This window comes from Besnoitia besnoiti, chromosome VII (genome assembly GCF_002563875.1).
Source record: "Besnoitia besnoiti strain Bb-Ger1 chromosome VII, whole genome shotgun sequence".
Taxonomy (NCBI): Eukaryota; Apicomplexa; class Conoidasida; order Eucoccidiorida; family Sarcocystidae; genus Besnoitia; species Besnoitia besnoiti.
This window is the reverse complement of record NC_042362.1, coordinates 472,595-488,487: the sequence shown is the minus strand read 5'-3', so window position 1 is coordinate 488,487 and position 15,893 is coordinate 472,595. Positions and strand designations below refer to the sequence as shown.

Genomic DNA, 15,893 nt, shown 5'->3' with positions numbered 1-15,893 from the left:
GTAGAATCACTCGTGCTGTGTAGCCAGTTCGCAGCCTTGGCTGAGAAGCCGGATTTACCCGCCAAACTGTAGCGCTTCAGCCTTGCCTATCAGTTCCAGCTCACCCGCTGCAGCCGCCGCGGCCGCAAGCTTACGTCTGCACACTGCCGGTTTGTGAAGTTTGACCGGCATGAGGGAGGGGAGAGCACGCTAGTGAGAATTGATCTGCGTGGGTTCTGGTTCTTTTCTCTATACAGTTCCGCACCGGCATTTTTCCGTCGATTCTGCGGTTCGAGACTAGCTGCGTCCAGCGAGCTGTGTGCGGCGCGCTCGAGGTTCGCTTACAAGGGGGAGCAGCCCTCCCGTTTCCTTTTCTTCCGCGGCTCTGTCCTTCCGTCCCGCCGTGAGCTTCGCCGTTCGAATCCCTTCCAAGCATCTTTTCTTCTTGGAGTGTCTGCGGCGTCCGCTGACGCTGTCGTCGGGCGTTTTCCCGTATTCACCGGCTGAGTCGCTGGTCTGCCGCCGCTTCATGCCGTTCGCCGGCGTCTTTCCCCCGTTCGCCTTCCTCCTCTGCTGCTCAGCGGTCACAGCAGCCTCTGGTAGCATGCGTCCGTCTGTCTGCCACCTCTCCGAGAAGGAGTTGCTCCTGCGGCAGCGGCTGCCACCCCCCGAGGATGATCCGCTCCACGTCAAGTACTTGGTAGTGGGCGGAGGGCCCGCGGCGGGGTATTTTCTCCACTACTTCGCCGACCCTGTGGCGCGGCCTGCCGACGCCAAACAGTCGGAAGGGAGAGCGGAGGCGACCAGCCAGGCAGATGCAAAGCCCGCCGGGCTGCTGCCGTCTGCGTCGTCGTCTGCCCCCGGCGACGCTCTGGAGACAAAAAATGACCTGCAGCAGTGCAGCGCAACTGCCCCCGTGGCGGGCGAAGGCCTGACAGTCCCGTCCACATCTGCAGCCTCTGCGGCGAAACAAGAGGCATCGGGAGGAGCAGCCGCGCGCCAAGACACGGATGAGGCCTTACAACCCGATTCGCTGGCCTTGCTGCGCTGGGTCGAAAAGGAAGATACGGGTGTGAACCTGAGCAGAGACGCAACGAACGCCGACGATTTACCGAAAGGCGAACTGGCGTCGCCCTCCGCGACCCTCCACACCGTTCCTTCGAAGACGTCGCTCTCCAGCCGCGTCCACTCTCTAGCCAGGCTCTCCATGCAGAACAAAGATCGCACGCTGCGATTTCTCATGGTGTCCTCTGAGTGCGTGTTGCCATATGAACGCCCGGCTCTCTCCAAGGTATGTAGGGTTCGACTCTCCCTCCACTTCTCCCTCCCAGATCTCGCCAGCGGCCTCTGGTTCTGTCGTACGTTTGAAAACTTCGAGGTAGAGGGTTACATCCGCCTCCCTGTATCGTTTTCCAGTCGCATTCCGGCTAGTGCTGCTCCGTCGATATTTTCCCTCATATTTATCTCCGTCCCAGGGTTCGGTTCCCTTCTCGCTCGCTCTGGTGACACGCGAGCTAAAGCAGCTGCGCCTGCCTTTTCGCGCGCTGTGTCGCGCTGCAAATCTATTGTGACGAGCTGCGTTATCGGCTGCAGGAGGGCGTCGTCTCTCGCGAACCTTGAGGCTTTCCGCGGAGTCGCAGCGCGCAACCACGACCCCAAGATAGCGTGGCTCCTGCTGCCCGTCTATGCATGCCCTGCATCCATCTGTTCGCTGTATACAGACGTCGGTGCTTCCTCTCTAGTCTCTCATGTATGTTATGCCTAGGTAGATACACACACACACGTGCTCATCCATGCGTGCATATGCGTGGTGTACGTGTGTCGGGCGCCCTGTCCCCGCAGGGATATCTTCTCGGCAAGGCGCAGTTTCCCAAGTTCAACGTCGCGGCGGGCATTGGGGGAGAGCTCCAAGACGCACAGTGGTATGTCGACCACGGCGTCCACGTGCTCCTTAACGAGGCCGTCGCTTCGGTGGACTTAGCGAACCGCCGCGCGTCCCTGCAGCACTCGCAGAGGACTGTCTCGTTCGAGAAGCTGATCGTCGCGACGGGTCTGAGGTGTGTGGACTTTGCAGGTGCGTATTAGCCACGTGGCGTACCCCGCGCTGCGGGCGAACTGGAGCCCGATGGGCGGCCCCTGTGACAGGGAGGGGAGGCACGTCGTCGCGCTGCGCTCGAGTCCCTGGCACCTGTAGCGGCTGGAGTTTGCCGCACGAGGCCTGCGCCTCGGGATTTTGAGTCGTGTGCCTCGAGGTAGTGCAGATCGCTCTGTGAACGTAAAAGCTGGTGGGCATACAGACAGGCCGATGCTGGCTCTCCGACGGTGTGAGGAACGAGAAAGATGAGAACTCTGGTGCATAGATGTTGCCGGAGATGGCCGTCACCACAGAGGGTTCATGCCTGCCTGGCGCTGAAGGCGGACCTCTGGAGACACCGTGCGGCTGGTGTTTCGTCACCCGATATAGTGTGGCGGGGCGCGAGGCTCGTCTCCAATGTGTTGACCGGTAATGTGCCAGCGGATGCCCTTTGTGGCGATGATTAATCAAGTGAACCGATGCCTTCGCTCGCGGTGGGTCTCGTTGCTCAGGTTTCGGCCTGTGGAATCTTCGAGGCATACCCACAAACGTGCTCACGTTTCGATTCGCCACTGAGGCCGCGGAAGTCGTTGAGCTAGTCAAGGAAGTCAAGGAGCGAACTGGCGCGACGCTCTCGCAAATGCTTCCGTCTTCGGAGGGCGACCTTGGCACCGCTGATGCATCCAAGGGCTCAGTCGTGGTCATCGGCACAGGATTTACCGGCACGGAAGTCGCCGCGGCTCTGAGCCAACAGGTAAAAAACGCGCGTGCTCTGTCTCTCGGGAAACAAAACTTTTCGGTATTGCCGTCAGATACACTTGTGTGAGTCGGGACATTGGGTGCAGAGAGAGCGGTCGGAGGCGCAGCTGGTCCGGCGTCGCCTGCTTGGGCAGAAGATGCACTAGACCGGAGTGCGGGCTACCTCTACGACGACAGAGTACGAGCGCCTCTCGCGCTTCGTGGCAACGTGCTTGAAGGACGCTGTCTTCACGTTGACGCGCTCTGTGATGCGGGCCTCTGTGAGAACTCCCAGCCCTCTCTCAAGAGGTGGAGGTTCATGGGCTCGGCCTCGAGGCTCATCGTCATCGTCAACTAAGGCGCTCACTTTTTCGCGCGATGCGGTGTTGAACGCAGGGCCTGAAGGTGTTTGTGGTGACGCGAAGTGCGCGCCTTCTCTCCAAGATCTACACACCGGAACTGTCCGACTTCTACGAGCAGCAGTTCGAACAGCACGGCGTCACAATTATCAAAAACGCGTCGGTGCACAATCTGGTTCGCGCAGTCGACAGTGACGAGAGGTGAGGAGCTCGTGTAGGGTTTGGCGTTCGTTACCAGCGTGCTGGAGAAGGATGCGGAGAGCTCCACGCGCGGCCTACTGCCAAGCGGTGTTCGAGCGCATGTTCCGCGTTCGCGTCTTCTCCGTTTAGGATTTAGTGGGGCGCGCGCCAGCTGGTCAGGCGGCGCCTGTGTGATGCCGCGCGGGCGAAAGCGGAAGTGGGCGGCACTGTTTGCCCGCGATGCCCGGCTCGTGGAGGGAGAATCTTCATGATCGGTTGCATCTGGCGACGCATTCGTGGGTACTTCCAATATATCTGGCTCCGCTGCCGCGACGTCCGTGGGCGGCGCGCCATAGCTTTGGGCTGATTCTCCAGTCTTCCCGACAGAAGCATGCGTGTGTGCAGCATGCGTCAGCAACCCAAGCCGACTTGGCGGGTCTGCTGCGGCTTTTAGGGTGCTTACTCGCGCAAGACAGAGTGAAGAGGGGTGCGCGGTGTAGAGAGAGAGCCCGTGTCTCCCGCGTAGAGCACCGTTTCTTCGCCTGTTCATCTGCCTTCCTGTTTTGTGCGTTGTCTTCGAAGAGTCACAGCCGTGCACGTGATTCTCAGCGACGGCAGCAGCCACGTTCTCCCCGCCGACTTCGTCGTGGCGGCCATCGGCAATCGGCCTGTCGTCGAATTCCTCAACTGTAAGGACTGCTCAGCAGCCAGGCCTACTCACCTGGATTGACGGCGTGGGCGGCAGGAGGTTTGTGTTTGGTTTGCGTGTGTTCGTTGGTGCTGCTGCGAGGGGGAGTGGGGCGAGTGCGCTGCTTGACGCATGAGCGGCCTGGCCAAGCAGAGGCGGAGATTGCCGAATCGTCCGCAGCGGTGGCGGCGCTGAGGGATGCCGTTTTCGACTCGTTGTCTGTCGTCTGGCAGCTCAGCTGCAGCTGGCAGACGAGTGCGTAGGAGGCGGCATTCTGGTCGACAAGCACCTTCAGGCATTCCCTTCTCGCGAAGTCCAGATCGCTGCAGCTGCTGCCCAAAAGCCACATCCAGAGGTCTACGCCCTCGGCGACGTCGCGGCGTTTCCGCAGCGCCGCGCGGGCGCCCGACCCGTGAGGTACGAGTACATTTGGAACGCGCGCTCTATGGCGGCCTACTTGGCGAAGCACTTGCGCTGTGTCGAGAAGGAGGAGAAAAAGAAAGAGGCGATGCTGACGGGAGCGGGCGGCTTGAACGTCGCCGAAGAAGCGGAGGAAGAGGAAACTGTGAATGATCGTGCTCTAGAGGAAGCCGAGGCTGGACCCCCGCAGCGCGCGGACACGTCACAGAGGGACGAAGACTCGGACTCGGACTCTGACGGCGCGACGGGCCGTCGGAAGCCATCCAAGGTGAGGCGGCGGCCTTCAGGGAATCAGCGTCTCTGTAGCAAGTGACAGATCTGTTTTTCTTCGCCGCCGCCGCGCTGGCGAGGCGTGCCGATACGTGCGTCAGCCATACAGTCTGTGCTCGCCTGTCTGGGGGCGTATTCTGCGCACCTGAATCGCCTACAAGCGAAGGCGCGCAGCGACCAGCCTTCAGCGTCTCCATTTAGTTTCACGGGCTAGTGAGGTCCAACCGCGACGACGAGGAACCGGTTGCTGTGGAGATCTTAGTCACCTTGATGTACACGTCCGTCCCAGGGTTGTGGTTCGCTCTTGTGTGCCTTCGTTTTTAGGCATGCGACAGTGGCCACGGCTATGAGTTCTTGCCCAGCTACTACTCGCGTTTCTTCGATTTTTCCTGGAAGCTCTACGGTTTCCGCAAAGGTATGCAAGACAACCCCACTGCGAGTGTCTTTTGCACGACTGGAAGGGTGAGGAGGGTGTGACGTTAGAGTTGTGTTCTTTGCTCTTCTCAAGTTTCCCTACTAGAGAGAGAGTGAAGGTCTAGAAGGGACCAAGAGATCTCCGCAGGTAGTGACTGCTGGAAGGGCTCCCCTCATGACAGTGTCCCATTCTGCAGAAAGGTCGTACCCCCGGCTCGATGCCGCCCGCGTTTCTCTCTGGATTTCATTTCTTTGGCCGTGTGACTCAGCCCTTCCTCCGCTTGAGAGCTCTTTGTGTCCCCTTTGAACCTGAGTGTCAGCCGAGCAGGAATGACCGTTTCGAAAAAGCTCTCTTCGATGCACAATCCGGTGTGTTTCGTGACTGTGCGTGTCAGGCACCCCCGTGCACGTGAACGACGTCGACAGGCAGATCTCCCGGAAAATCATTGTGGTCTGGATCGATGACGACAAGAGGGTCCAAGGAGTATTTCTTGAAGGGGGAGCGCCCGATGAAGAACAGCTGATCCGAGTATGCATCGATATGTCCTAACGCTGTCATACCCTCCATCTTTAGGCTAGTTAGTTGCACAGCGCACGGCACCAAGACCGCGCGTAGCACAGGACAGTCACTGTGTTAGTGCGTTATTCGCTACCGGTGCGTCAGGAGAGCGCCGGTCCAGGAGGGCTGAACGACGTCCTACATCGGCCGTGCGGATGCTTTTGCATGCGCGCCTGTACAGTGTAGGAGTAGCTAGCTCGCCCCCCTAGCATATTGCCTCGACTCTCGGGGGACTATCGAAGGCACGCATCATCCTGAGGGTGTGTGCGCAGAGTCGCTTGCAGTTGCAAGCAGACCAGTAGACCAGTTGTTTGTCCAGCTGGCATGTCGTGGAGCGTGCTGTGAAGAAGCGCTTGACTGTATACAAGCAGTCTTTAGCGTTGGTGCGAGGGGGGCTTTTAGCGGAATCGCTGGCTGGATGTCGTAGTGTGCGGCAGAATGTGTTGTGGCGTACGGCTGGGTGAGGCGCGGCGTATATCGCCATGTGCTGAGCAGGCGGTATCTATACAGAACTTCATCAGGGATTTCTGTGCGTGGATGCGGGCTGGCATGGGTCTTGTGCACGATCGCAGCGAGCCGCGGACGCCACTGTTCGCGTTCCAGTAGAGGCCATCCAGCGAGCGAAAGACGTTGCTGGAGTTTTGGATATCATTCGGTAAGGACGGCGTAGGCGCGCCACGGCCCTCAAGCCGCCGAGCGCTGCCCTTGCTGCTGTCGTCTTAAGATGTGCCCTTGCTGCTGTCGTCTCAAGATGTGTTCTGACAACTCGTTCCGTGTTCGCCGTCATTTGACGGTCCAGAAACATCAGCCGCGAAGCTGCGCGAAACACACGAAACACCCGCTGGCCCGTGTAAGGAGTTAAAAGTAGAATCTTGAGGCGGGAGCGCTTAGGAGTCCTTCAAGAAGTGTATGGTAGTATCCTCAGTTGTGGTGTTCTCTCCTTTGCAGGGTTCACGTCGAAAAACTGGGAAGCGGCCCAACAGCAGGGGCTTGATGATCTGCACGGCAGGGAGCCATCGTAGCCCTGGGGACGTGTTCGTTGATCAGGAAGGCGAATTTTTGTCGGGATTCCCGCACGACGTGGTACATTCCATACTCGGCTCGTGCTGGTCCAGGCAACGGGCAATCGCACCTGCTGTCTGCGAGTGTTGGGTGCCAACTGCAAGTCCGGTGTCGCCCAAGGCGGCAACCTGACTGAAATATGCCAAACAATCCTCTAAAGCGTCTCTGAAGGTGTCAGCGAGGTCGTTGCTCCCATGTGGCTCTCGAAGAATACCGTGTAAAGCGTGGCTCCGACCCACTGACTCACACGAATCGCTGCTTTCTCTCTGAGCCGTGGATTGACGCCGCAGACGTCTTACTGCAAATAAGGTCAATAGATGGCCTGCGAATGCGTGTGGGGGATAGAAGGACCGTGCAGGTTTCTTCAGTACACATCAGAGAAGTTGGTACGCCAATGCAATGCTTCCACTTGCGCGACAACTGCAGCACGCAGAGATCGGCATCTGCACAGGTCTCCATATTGTACGCGCTGGAAAGCGTCACTGTGCCCGGTGGCTACTGGAGCTCTCGGAAGCTGTCAGTTCATACTGAGCTGTCATCAGAGGAAGCCTGTTGCACCAAACATACCTGTCGGGCCTCATGGAGCGTGAGAGGTGGCAATGCAGTCAGCCGCGTAGCGGGCGTCTCTGCCAAGAGGCCGGGGACGAGCAGGTGCGCAGTTCGGTGGTAAATCACCTACGACAGCCTCTATCCAGGCCACAATTCCGCTCTGCTCTATCATAAATTGGATAGAGACTTACATCGTGTGGTTACATTTGCACCTTCCGAAACTCGATCCCACCACGAGGACAACAACGTGCACAGGTCCCTCCGGCGCCTCGATACGGGGAGCCTTTTGCCTGCTCGAAAGGACCAAAGGACGCAAGTCACCCCAGCCCTCTCTTTTCCTACAGTCTACGTAGGCCATTCCCCCGTCAAAAATTGCTCCTCTTTTATAGTGAAGACGTTTTCTATCACAGTAAAGGAAGCGACAATTCGACCCGTCCGCAGAGTTGAGAACCCCGGGGTCACTAGGGAGTGGCCCCGGCTGGGGACTTGTCTGTTCACAATCAATTTCACCGTGCTCCTCGATCACGACACCACCGTGCGTTTCCCGGGGCATACGAACTCTAAATTAGTTTCTTTTTATCTGGAGTCGGTGTGTATTATCAGTTCACAATATAAAGTAGGCAAGCGGCAACCTCCTTACGGTCCCTTTCGAGTTAGCCTCTCGGCTAGCTCTCCGCATAACAGTGTGGGGGTTCTCTCGGACAGAAACGCCGCATTATTCTGCAAATGCATTGCCTCGAGTAATGCGGACCGCAGCATACTTCCGCTCCGTATCTCTTCGGTTTCGTGGTCCCTTTGAATCTGCCTCCAGTTTGCGTACGACAGTGCTGGTCACTCCACTCGCTACCTCGCGGTAGCTCTCAGGGCTGTTACAGCTGGCGCTGCACTCGGCGCCACGTTCTTCATGAGTCCTCGGGGGAGCGCTAGAGTTCCGCCACCTACCAAATCGACGTATCTCCCGTTGTCTCCTGTCCCACCGGAATTTCTACGATCTCCTCAATACGGTAGTTCCTGAACAAAATTGGCGTAGTAGTATCTAAAGGCTTTTGTCGTGAATCCTGCACCTTGGGCATGCTGGCGGTACAAAGCATCCTGGTACACATAGTGCACCTACGTGGCAAATGAATGCCATGCTCGCAGTTTTCGCTTTCATCTGTTTGGTGGTATTTTAGGATTGATGTCAGCGAGCGCTGAGGTCTCTCTTGATCTCTCCCCTGTTAAACGTCCGCCATCGTCTCGCCCGGATTGAAACGACTGTTTTCGCTGTAAAATGGGTCGCGAGAGATTCTCCTGCTCGTCGAAATAACCGCCGCAGTTTGCTTAACGCTGAAGAAAATTGACGGAGCGTTTCTACCAGCGTTCGGGTCTATGGAGTCACATGCGGTAGTTGTGTTTCCGATACTTGACCTCCATGGTCGCGGGGGCTTACTTCCGGGGTCCGTAGTCCTTCTCTCCAGAAGGCTGCCTTCTCATCCTTCCACGTTGTAGGCTTTGGGCCTTTGCTTGTCATGCGCATTCGTTTGCTCTGCTTATGGCGGCTGTGGGTCCGAGCTTTACCCTGCGCTACGGGTTCGTACGTCGTCCGCAATCGTCAGGCGAGTCTTTAAAAAGTCATCGACTGTGGCTCTTGTGTTGTACTCCACGCTGGCTCGTTCTCTAAGCCAGATCACCATCAAAGTTCCCTGCTTGGACATTTGCCATTTTTGACGGGGACAGCGTGTCGGTTAGAAGCTTGTGCTATTCGCTCAGGTATCGATTCTTTGGTCTGCCGCAGACTCGAACGGATCGCGTGTGGCGTCGTGATACGAGACCTCAGAGTCTCGGCAGTAGGGGGGCCTATGACATTGACATCATTCACCGTGGGCTGGCGAGATGACTGGGTGCACAGCAGACTACGTTCGGCCGTCGCGGCGAGGTCAAGCTCCTTCGGCAAGCCGCCTCTATCCGAACTTCTACAAACCCCGAGCAGGAGATCCTCCAGAGCGAGGAGCGAACGTCCAGGACTTCGGCCGAAACATGATAGAGCGGAAATCTATTCGGTACCCCATTCCTTACTTGACGAGCGATTCCTCTAGGGCCAACTGGACACAGGTCGCCCGAGCGGACTCAAACCTGTCTTCGATCTCGCTCTCTGACTCGCGCAGTGGAGCAGTCGCTGGAACAGAACAGATTCGTGAGAAGTAAGCAGTGGCGCGAGGAAGGTTACGCTTGACTTTGTTGTACTTTTGATTGGCTTGTGGGGTTGTGCCAATGCAAGCGGACGAAGCGGGTGTCGCTCCGAGCATCGTACGTAAGGCAACACGTTGTTCTGGCTCATGATACAGCACGGGCAGAAGAAACGGTGCAGCATCGGCTCGGGAGTGTCCGCCTGTCTAACTCATTGGAATAGTATGTGCTCTGGAGCGCCAATCACTCAACAGCAAGGCCCACTGCTGGGGCTACTGAATCGCTGCTCTGGAGGGCGTGAGCTCTGAACTGCGTGACGCACGACTGCCCCTCTCGTTTGATTGTCTGTTTTGCTCAGCGCCACGTGCCACTTTGAAACCGTCTCTCCGTGCGCACAACCACTCAGTGTCGTGTACAAGAGACGAGACCTGGAACGGATCCCAGCCTCCATGGCGTTCCGCCACCACCACAACGGCGATGATCCCGTTTACTTCGACATGCCTCCTTCGCCGGCGGCGCCGGCTCCTTCCTACCTGCCGGGGGAGCAACGCCATCAGAGACGGTATTGGAGTTCTGTGGTGAACTCGCCAGAGCCGCCACGGCGGCTCCGCTCCCTCATCTTTCATCCCGGCGCATGCTCATTGTCGCCGCTGGATCTTGCTAATGGAAGAGCGAGAGCGCACTCGAAAGAAGAATACACATCGTACGCAGAGAGCAGAGCAAAACGGGCACATGGAACTACTGCAGCTCTGAAGAAAGAGGGGAGGGCCCACGGAGTGGATCGCAGTGAAGGAACTATGACCAGGTTGAGGTCGTCTAGCCTTGGAACGCAGGACGCATATTTAAGGAGTAGCTTCTTCGCCAAGGATCTTGAACGGCATAGGAGGCGAGGCAGCGAGGACACTGGCTATTCGCCTCCCTGGGAGAGTACCTCATCCGAGGAACAGCATGTACCCCTCCCGATGCCTTTCTGGGGAGAGTTTGATTGGTACCCCCCCCTCAAAGTTCCAATGGGTCGAGTCCAAGCATTTTCGCAGCCTTTGGCTAGAACGCGTGTTCCCTTGTACGAGAGTGGATTCGTCGGGAAGCACGAGGTTTGCTGATCTATATATATACATGAGTAACTCTTTTGCAAAGGCTGGTGGAGCTTGGACAACCATGCGGAAGCAGAAGGGGCTTGCTACGCCGAAGAAAGGGACCTTAGTGCAGAAAGTGAAATATGGAGGACAAAGGGGACTTCTGAGTAAATGCTTGTCCTTCGGCTATGGCATACGTCGCTGCGCTCAAGGCATATTTTCCAAACACGGCAATAAGTCTGTTCGTGGCTATATTGATAATGATGCTACACACAGAATTAGGTGGCAAGCCATAGTGTGTTTTATGCTCAGTGCAGTGAGTTGTTCACGGTGCTGCATCTTCAGTCGTACAGGGGCTGCGACGGGAACGACGTTATTGCAGTTGGGGGTTTTTCCCGGGAAACGCCACATCCGGAAAACGCAGGTGACTATGGAGTCCTCATGGTCTGAACGCATGTGTGCGTAAAGCATCGTCTATAGGGAATCTGGGTTTAAGGACTTCTGCAGCGAAATGTTGGGTTACCAGGTGTAGTGCAGTGAAGCAGTACGTGCGGACTTAGAGTAAGCAGGAAAGTGGCGGAAGTGAGGCAGGGACGTTTTATCATAATCTGCCAGGAATGTCACGTAAGTGTGCTGACAAGGCGTCATCCGGCGTTATGAAAGATGCTTCTGTATGATTTCAGTACACGGGAGGGTAATTTCCTGGAGAGCAGCTGGTCGGAAAGATGATTGGCGCTTGCCCACCACACAGGTGGCTCCAGTTTCTTTGGGAGGTATTTGTATCGCGTTGTTGCTGTAGCTGTCCCAGTGCAACCACTGCTGGATGCGGCGACCTCGTGCGCATCGATACGTGGACCTCAGCAAATGTGTCTCACACAGCGTGTCACTTGTGTCTAATGCTATGAAATTCATCGTCTTCCTGTTGCCTCACTCGCGTGCTGTAGCTAACGTGTCTTGACGAGGGTGTCTTGAGCCAGAGAATGCAGGTACCGACGGCATGAACAACAGTTCAACAACCCTGGCCCCCCCCCCCCCCCCGCCCCCCCGTCCCCCGTTTCCTCTCCCGCCCGTTGAGTGTATCACACCGCTTCGTTCATATTACGTGAACGTGAAAGCACCTACGGCTCACAGTCTATATTGAACCTGTAGTGCAACAAAACTTTGCAACCTAGTCGTAGAGTGTCGATGGGCGTGCTCCGTGGAAAGCATTTGAGTGGAACCAGCCTGTGGTTCTGCATATATCTTCCACCGGAAACTGTCTGACAACGTCTGGGGATTCCTGGAAATGAATGATATGGTACTACCCTACTACTTCCACCGCTGTGTACAAAAGCAGAGATACCTTCGCTACTTCTGGTTGGTGCCCGTTGCTTCTTCGACCAGTTCGGAAGCGGTCACTGGAGACTTCCAAACGATTGCTAATTTAAACAGTCAGACGATTGCCAAGTTTCGAAACTATGTTCTTTATTTCTGTGCTCGCGTATGGCAGTAACCTGCGTCTCGTGATACTGGAATTAGGTAAGTGCCGGACCCAAGACGTGTGCTCCATGTGTTGCCCTCTTACATCTATTGCTTCAGTCACCAAGGCAGAAGCACGGCGCTAAACTGGGTGTTTCCAACCACTGAACACGCTTTACTAATGACCGAAAGTACCAGCGAACGCCACAGGTTGCGCCTGCAGCGGCACAAGCTAGTGTAGGACAGATCGCCTCATGTCGTGCAGCGGGGTCTGTGCTACCTCGTCCTGAAATGCACATGCCAAAAGTAACAGCAGAAAAGGGGAGAGGGGACTGTTTCACGTCACTCGGGAGCAGCAAAATAGAGAAAGAGAGTCGGCATCCCAGTAAGGTTCATTAAGTGTGGTCAACACCGGGAACAGACTCAACGCTGGCGTCCGGGTCAACAAGGAGGTCGTCCCGGCTGTTTAGCGATTGCATGCGGTCCACGCCATGTCAGCTCGCAGCTGTACGAACACAATCGCCTTTGCCGTTTCCAACGTTTCCTCCTCCCATCTTTTCCACTGCGCATGACTAGCATTCAAGCGAGTCCTGTGGCATGCGAACAGAGCCTTTGTAGGCCAGCTTTTTCGGTTGCGACGAGCATCTGCACTTCCCTTGTCTAACAACTGGAGGCTCTCCGGCTTGCGTCGTCGGTGTGCACTCCATCGTTCTAGCCACGCAAATTTAGGTTTTGAGTGGCATCATCGTTTTGAAGAGGGAAGTTCGTGTCCTGTGCTTTTAGAATATTCTTGCGCGCTCCCTGTGACACGAGCAGTTGGATATCTGGTGGATACACTTTTTTTTGCGACGCTTTTTTCGGGTGTCGGGACCGTTGCGGACGAAGCCACAAGTTTCCTCTTTTTCATTCTTCTAGACACGGCTCGTCTTTCGTCTTTGGCATAATGAACGTCTTTGAGCAATACAACCAGCGCCAAGGCGCGATGAACCTGAAGCACATTTTCAGCTTCGCGCCGCTGAGTCCGGTGCAGCAGGAACACCTCACCCGCGTGTACGGGGCGCTTCTGACAAACATCGTCCTCACTGCGGCCGGCGTCTACGTGCAGCAGCAACTTGTTGCCCTTCCATTGTTCCTTCTGTTGGGCGTTCAGTTTCTCTGTATATGGGGCTTGAGTGGAACAAGCACGGAAGCAGTCTATACAGGCAAGGTGCGAACTACCGTCTCGTGTACGGGGACGGGGAAAGCGTGTCTTCTTTGTCGCTAGCTTTGCTTGATAAAGCTGCTTTAGGCGAGTCTGTTCTTTCCCTTTCACGTTTTCAACCGTCTGCAGCGAGCCACACCATCCGTGCGAAGCTGTTTCTTTGAGCGCTGCAACTATCGGCGGAGGCCCTAGAGTCTTTTCCGAATGCCATACCTCGTCCCCGCCGTTGCCAGTCCATAGGAATACCTATCTGTTCTGAGGTCTCCATGCTACCTGGTCGCCTGTCGTCGTGCCCGCATGGATAGTCATATGCCTCTTGTGCACGTTGCTGTGCAGGCAGATGCTCTCCCTATCAGTTCAGCCCTTGGGACACATACGCGCATTGTCTACGGTGCTTGTCTTCGGCATGTATTTCTGTTCTGTCGTTTCAGTGAGACAGGTGTCCGCCCTCCCGTGTATGCTGTATTGCAGGTTACGACGCCGCTGAGAGCAGCGTACTTTGGAGGTTTCGGCTTCGCGAGCGGAATGATGCTCGGGGACTACATCTACTTCATCAATGCGTTGAACTCTAGCATCATCCCTACGGCGTTCATCGTCTCCATGGGGATTTTCGCGTCGCTGTCGGCAGCTGCTATCGTGTCCCGTGACAGGTAATCTTTGAGTTCCTGGTGGGAGAGTCCGCGAAGCTGCACAGCATCCATTAGACGTAGTAGGGGGGCGTACGCAATTGGTTTCCACAGCTGCAGAGAGCTCTCGCCTCGGGCACGGGGCGCGGTCGGAGTGTCCGCTTGCGTCTGCGGCTCTCGTCAGAGCGGAAACGACCGCAAGGCTTTTCCTGACTTCTGCTACATTTGCTCAGCCATGGCTTTTGAAGAGCCTGCCCTGAAAACCACCTAGTATCTTGTGCGATACAGTGTGACGCGTGCGCGAGGCTCTCTGCGGTATCTTGTAGCGGCGTCGAGACGGCGGTAATACGGTTATGCGTAAAGTCACGGCAGAGGTATCTTACTCTGACGCAGTCCTTTCCATTCCTTTGTGGTGTTGCCTCTGCACAGAAAATTCATCTACCTGGGGAGCATTCTCGGCACAGGCCTGACGCTCTTCACGTATCTGTCACTGTTCTCGGTCATGTGGCGCACCAAGTTGGCTGACGATATCCTTCTCTGGGGAGGGCTCCTTCTTTACGTCGGGTAAGAACGACAGTCGAAAGACGCTCCAGTTGTCCGGCACTTTATGACAAGGCGTGTGCAGACAAAGGCGCCAAGCGATTTCTTCCTCGACTCAGCGTCGATAGATCGAGCTTTTCATACCTGATCCATGTCGTTTTTGTCTGCGGACCAGAAAGTAGCCCCTTTCAAAGAGGTGGCGGCCTCCGGGGTGCGAGCCTGTGCGTTGAGCTTGTTCGCAGGGGAGCTTTTATTCGTATACGTGTATGGCTGTTTTCCGCGTGCGTTGTGGCGTGTGACAGGTTCGTTCTCTTCGACACGCAGGTGGCGCTGGAGATGGCTCGACGTGGCTCATCAGACTACCTTGTCCAGGCTATCCAGTTCTACGTCGACCTGTTCGGAATTTTCATCCGCCTAGTCCATATCCTCGCGGACAAGGAGCGTCGAAAGCGTCAGCGGGACGAGGAATGAACCCAAAAAAAATTGCTCAGCCCCCGCGGCACGCGTGGGAGCGAGCAAAAATAGGAAGCAGGCTGACATCGTGAACAGGAAAGCGCAAGAAAGGGGGACGGCGTGCGAGTGCGAGCCCGCGCTGCGCGGTTTTTGCCTTGCGAGTGGGGGGGAGAGAGGCGCTCACCTGTCTCGCTGGATAGGGAATCCGAGACAACTCTTCGGGAACGGAAGTGCTCGGGTGTCTAGCTCCGTCACTTTCGGGCAGAAAGAAACCCGCGATCTCGGTTGCGTTTTCCTCTTTATCCCCACTGATGTTCAAGCAAAACGCTTCTCTTTTCGTGTATCGCATTTATCGTGAGATAGGTTTCACGTAGTGCGCTGAAAGCGGGGGAAAGCCGCTGACGAAGAGTTGCCGCGGCTAAATGCCAAGTCTCTGACGTTTTCCACCAGCCGGCTCGTTTTGCTATCGGCCGCGCGAAGCTGTTTTTCTTCTCAAGCGTGTGCGTCAAACGGGTTCGTCGTACGCTGAGTTTGGGCATTCTTACCCCAAAAGAGCTCACGACAGACCAACTTCATAAGCACGCCTCGGAGGAAAAGCTATAATATTTATGGTAACCCAATACCGTAGATCCATAGGCCCGAAGCATGCCGGTACAGGGGGTGCGTCGTGCATTGTTCAGACATAGCTGACGTGCTGACCCCTTTCATTGGTGATGCTAACGAGGTCGGGCTGCCGCAGCTCTTAGTGTACCCTACGCAGTGTCCTATCTCATTCCGCATGATCTTTGAAATCCCTCATTCCCTGTGTAGACCTGAGGTTTGATATCTACCCTGCTCCACAGAGACGCTTGTGGAATATATAGGTCGCGTCACGCCAGTCGGGTTAAAGATCCTTCAGAAGTCGCACAGTCCCGCACAAGCGTTCACAACACACTACAGGACGGCGCGGACACTACACGTGGTAATCTTGCCGGTGACTCTCGAGTTGGTAGCCGCCCTTTACTTCTGCGTTTGCGAGGCCATTACGATGACATGCGTCTCCTCCCATGCGTTGCGCCGCCGAGCTGCCCACAGGGACCTC

The 15,893-nt window shown here is 56.3% G+C and overlaps 3 protein-coding genes across 3 annotated transcripts; all 3 read left to right on the top strand.

The window, feature by feature from the left end:
* Positions 1–508: 508 nt before the first annotated feature.
* BESB_076600 (pyridine nucleotide-disulfide oxidoreductase domain-containing protein) lies at positions 509–6,340 on the top strand (the record flags this gene model as incomplete). The annotated part of the gene is made up of 9 exons (XM_029366021.1): positions 509–1,270; positions 1,822–2,053; positions 2,566–2,807; positions 3,188–3,351; positions 3,913–4,019; positions 4,252–4,706; positions 5,033–5,123; positions 5,518–5,651; positions 6,254–6,340. 9 exons carry the CDS (start codon positions 509–511, stop codon positions 6,338–6,340), a joined length of 2,274 nt encoding a protein of 757 aa, XP_029217452.1.
* Positions 6,341–9,164: 2,824 nt separating this feature from the next.
* BESB_076590 (uncharacterized protein) lies at positions 9,165–10,561 on the top strand (the record flags this gene model as incomplete). The annotated part of the gene is made up of 2 exons (XM_029366020.1): positions 9,165–9,472; positions 9,817–10,561. 2 exons carry the CDS (start codon positions 9,165–9,167, stop codon positions 10,559–10,561), a joined length of 1,053 nt encoding a protein of 350 aa, XP_029217451.1.
* Positions 10,562–12,935: 2,374 nt separating this feature from the next.
* Positions 12,936–14,830, top strand: BESB_076580 (putative Bax inhibitor-1; the record flags this gene model as incomplete). The annotated part of the gene is made up of 4 exons (XM_029366019.1): positions 12,936–13,199; positions 13,665–13,843; positions 14,249–14,383; positions 14,662–14,830. The coding sequence occupies 4 exons, from the start codon at positions 12,936–12,938 to the stop codon at positions 14,828–14,830; spliced, it is 747 nt and encodes a 248-aa protein (XP_029217450.1).
* Between the last annotated feature and the right edge of the window lie 1,063 nt (positions 14,831–15,893).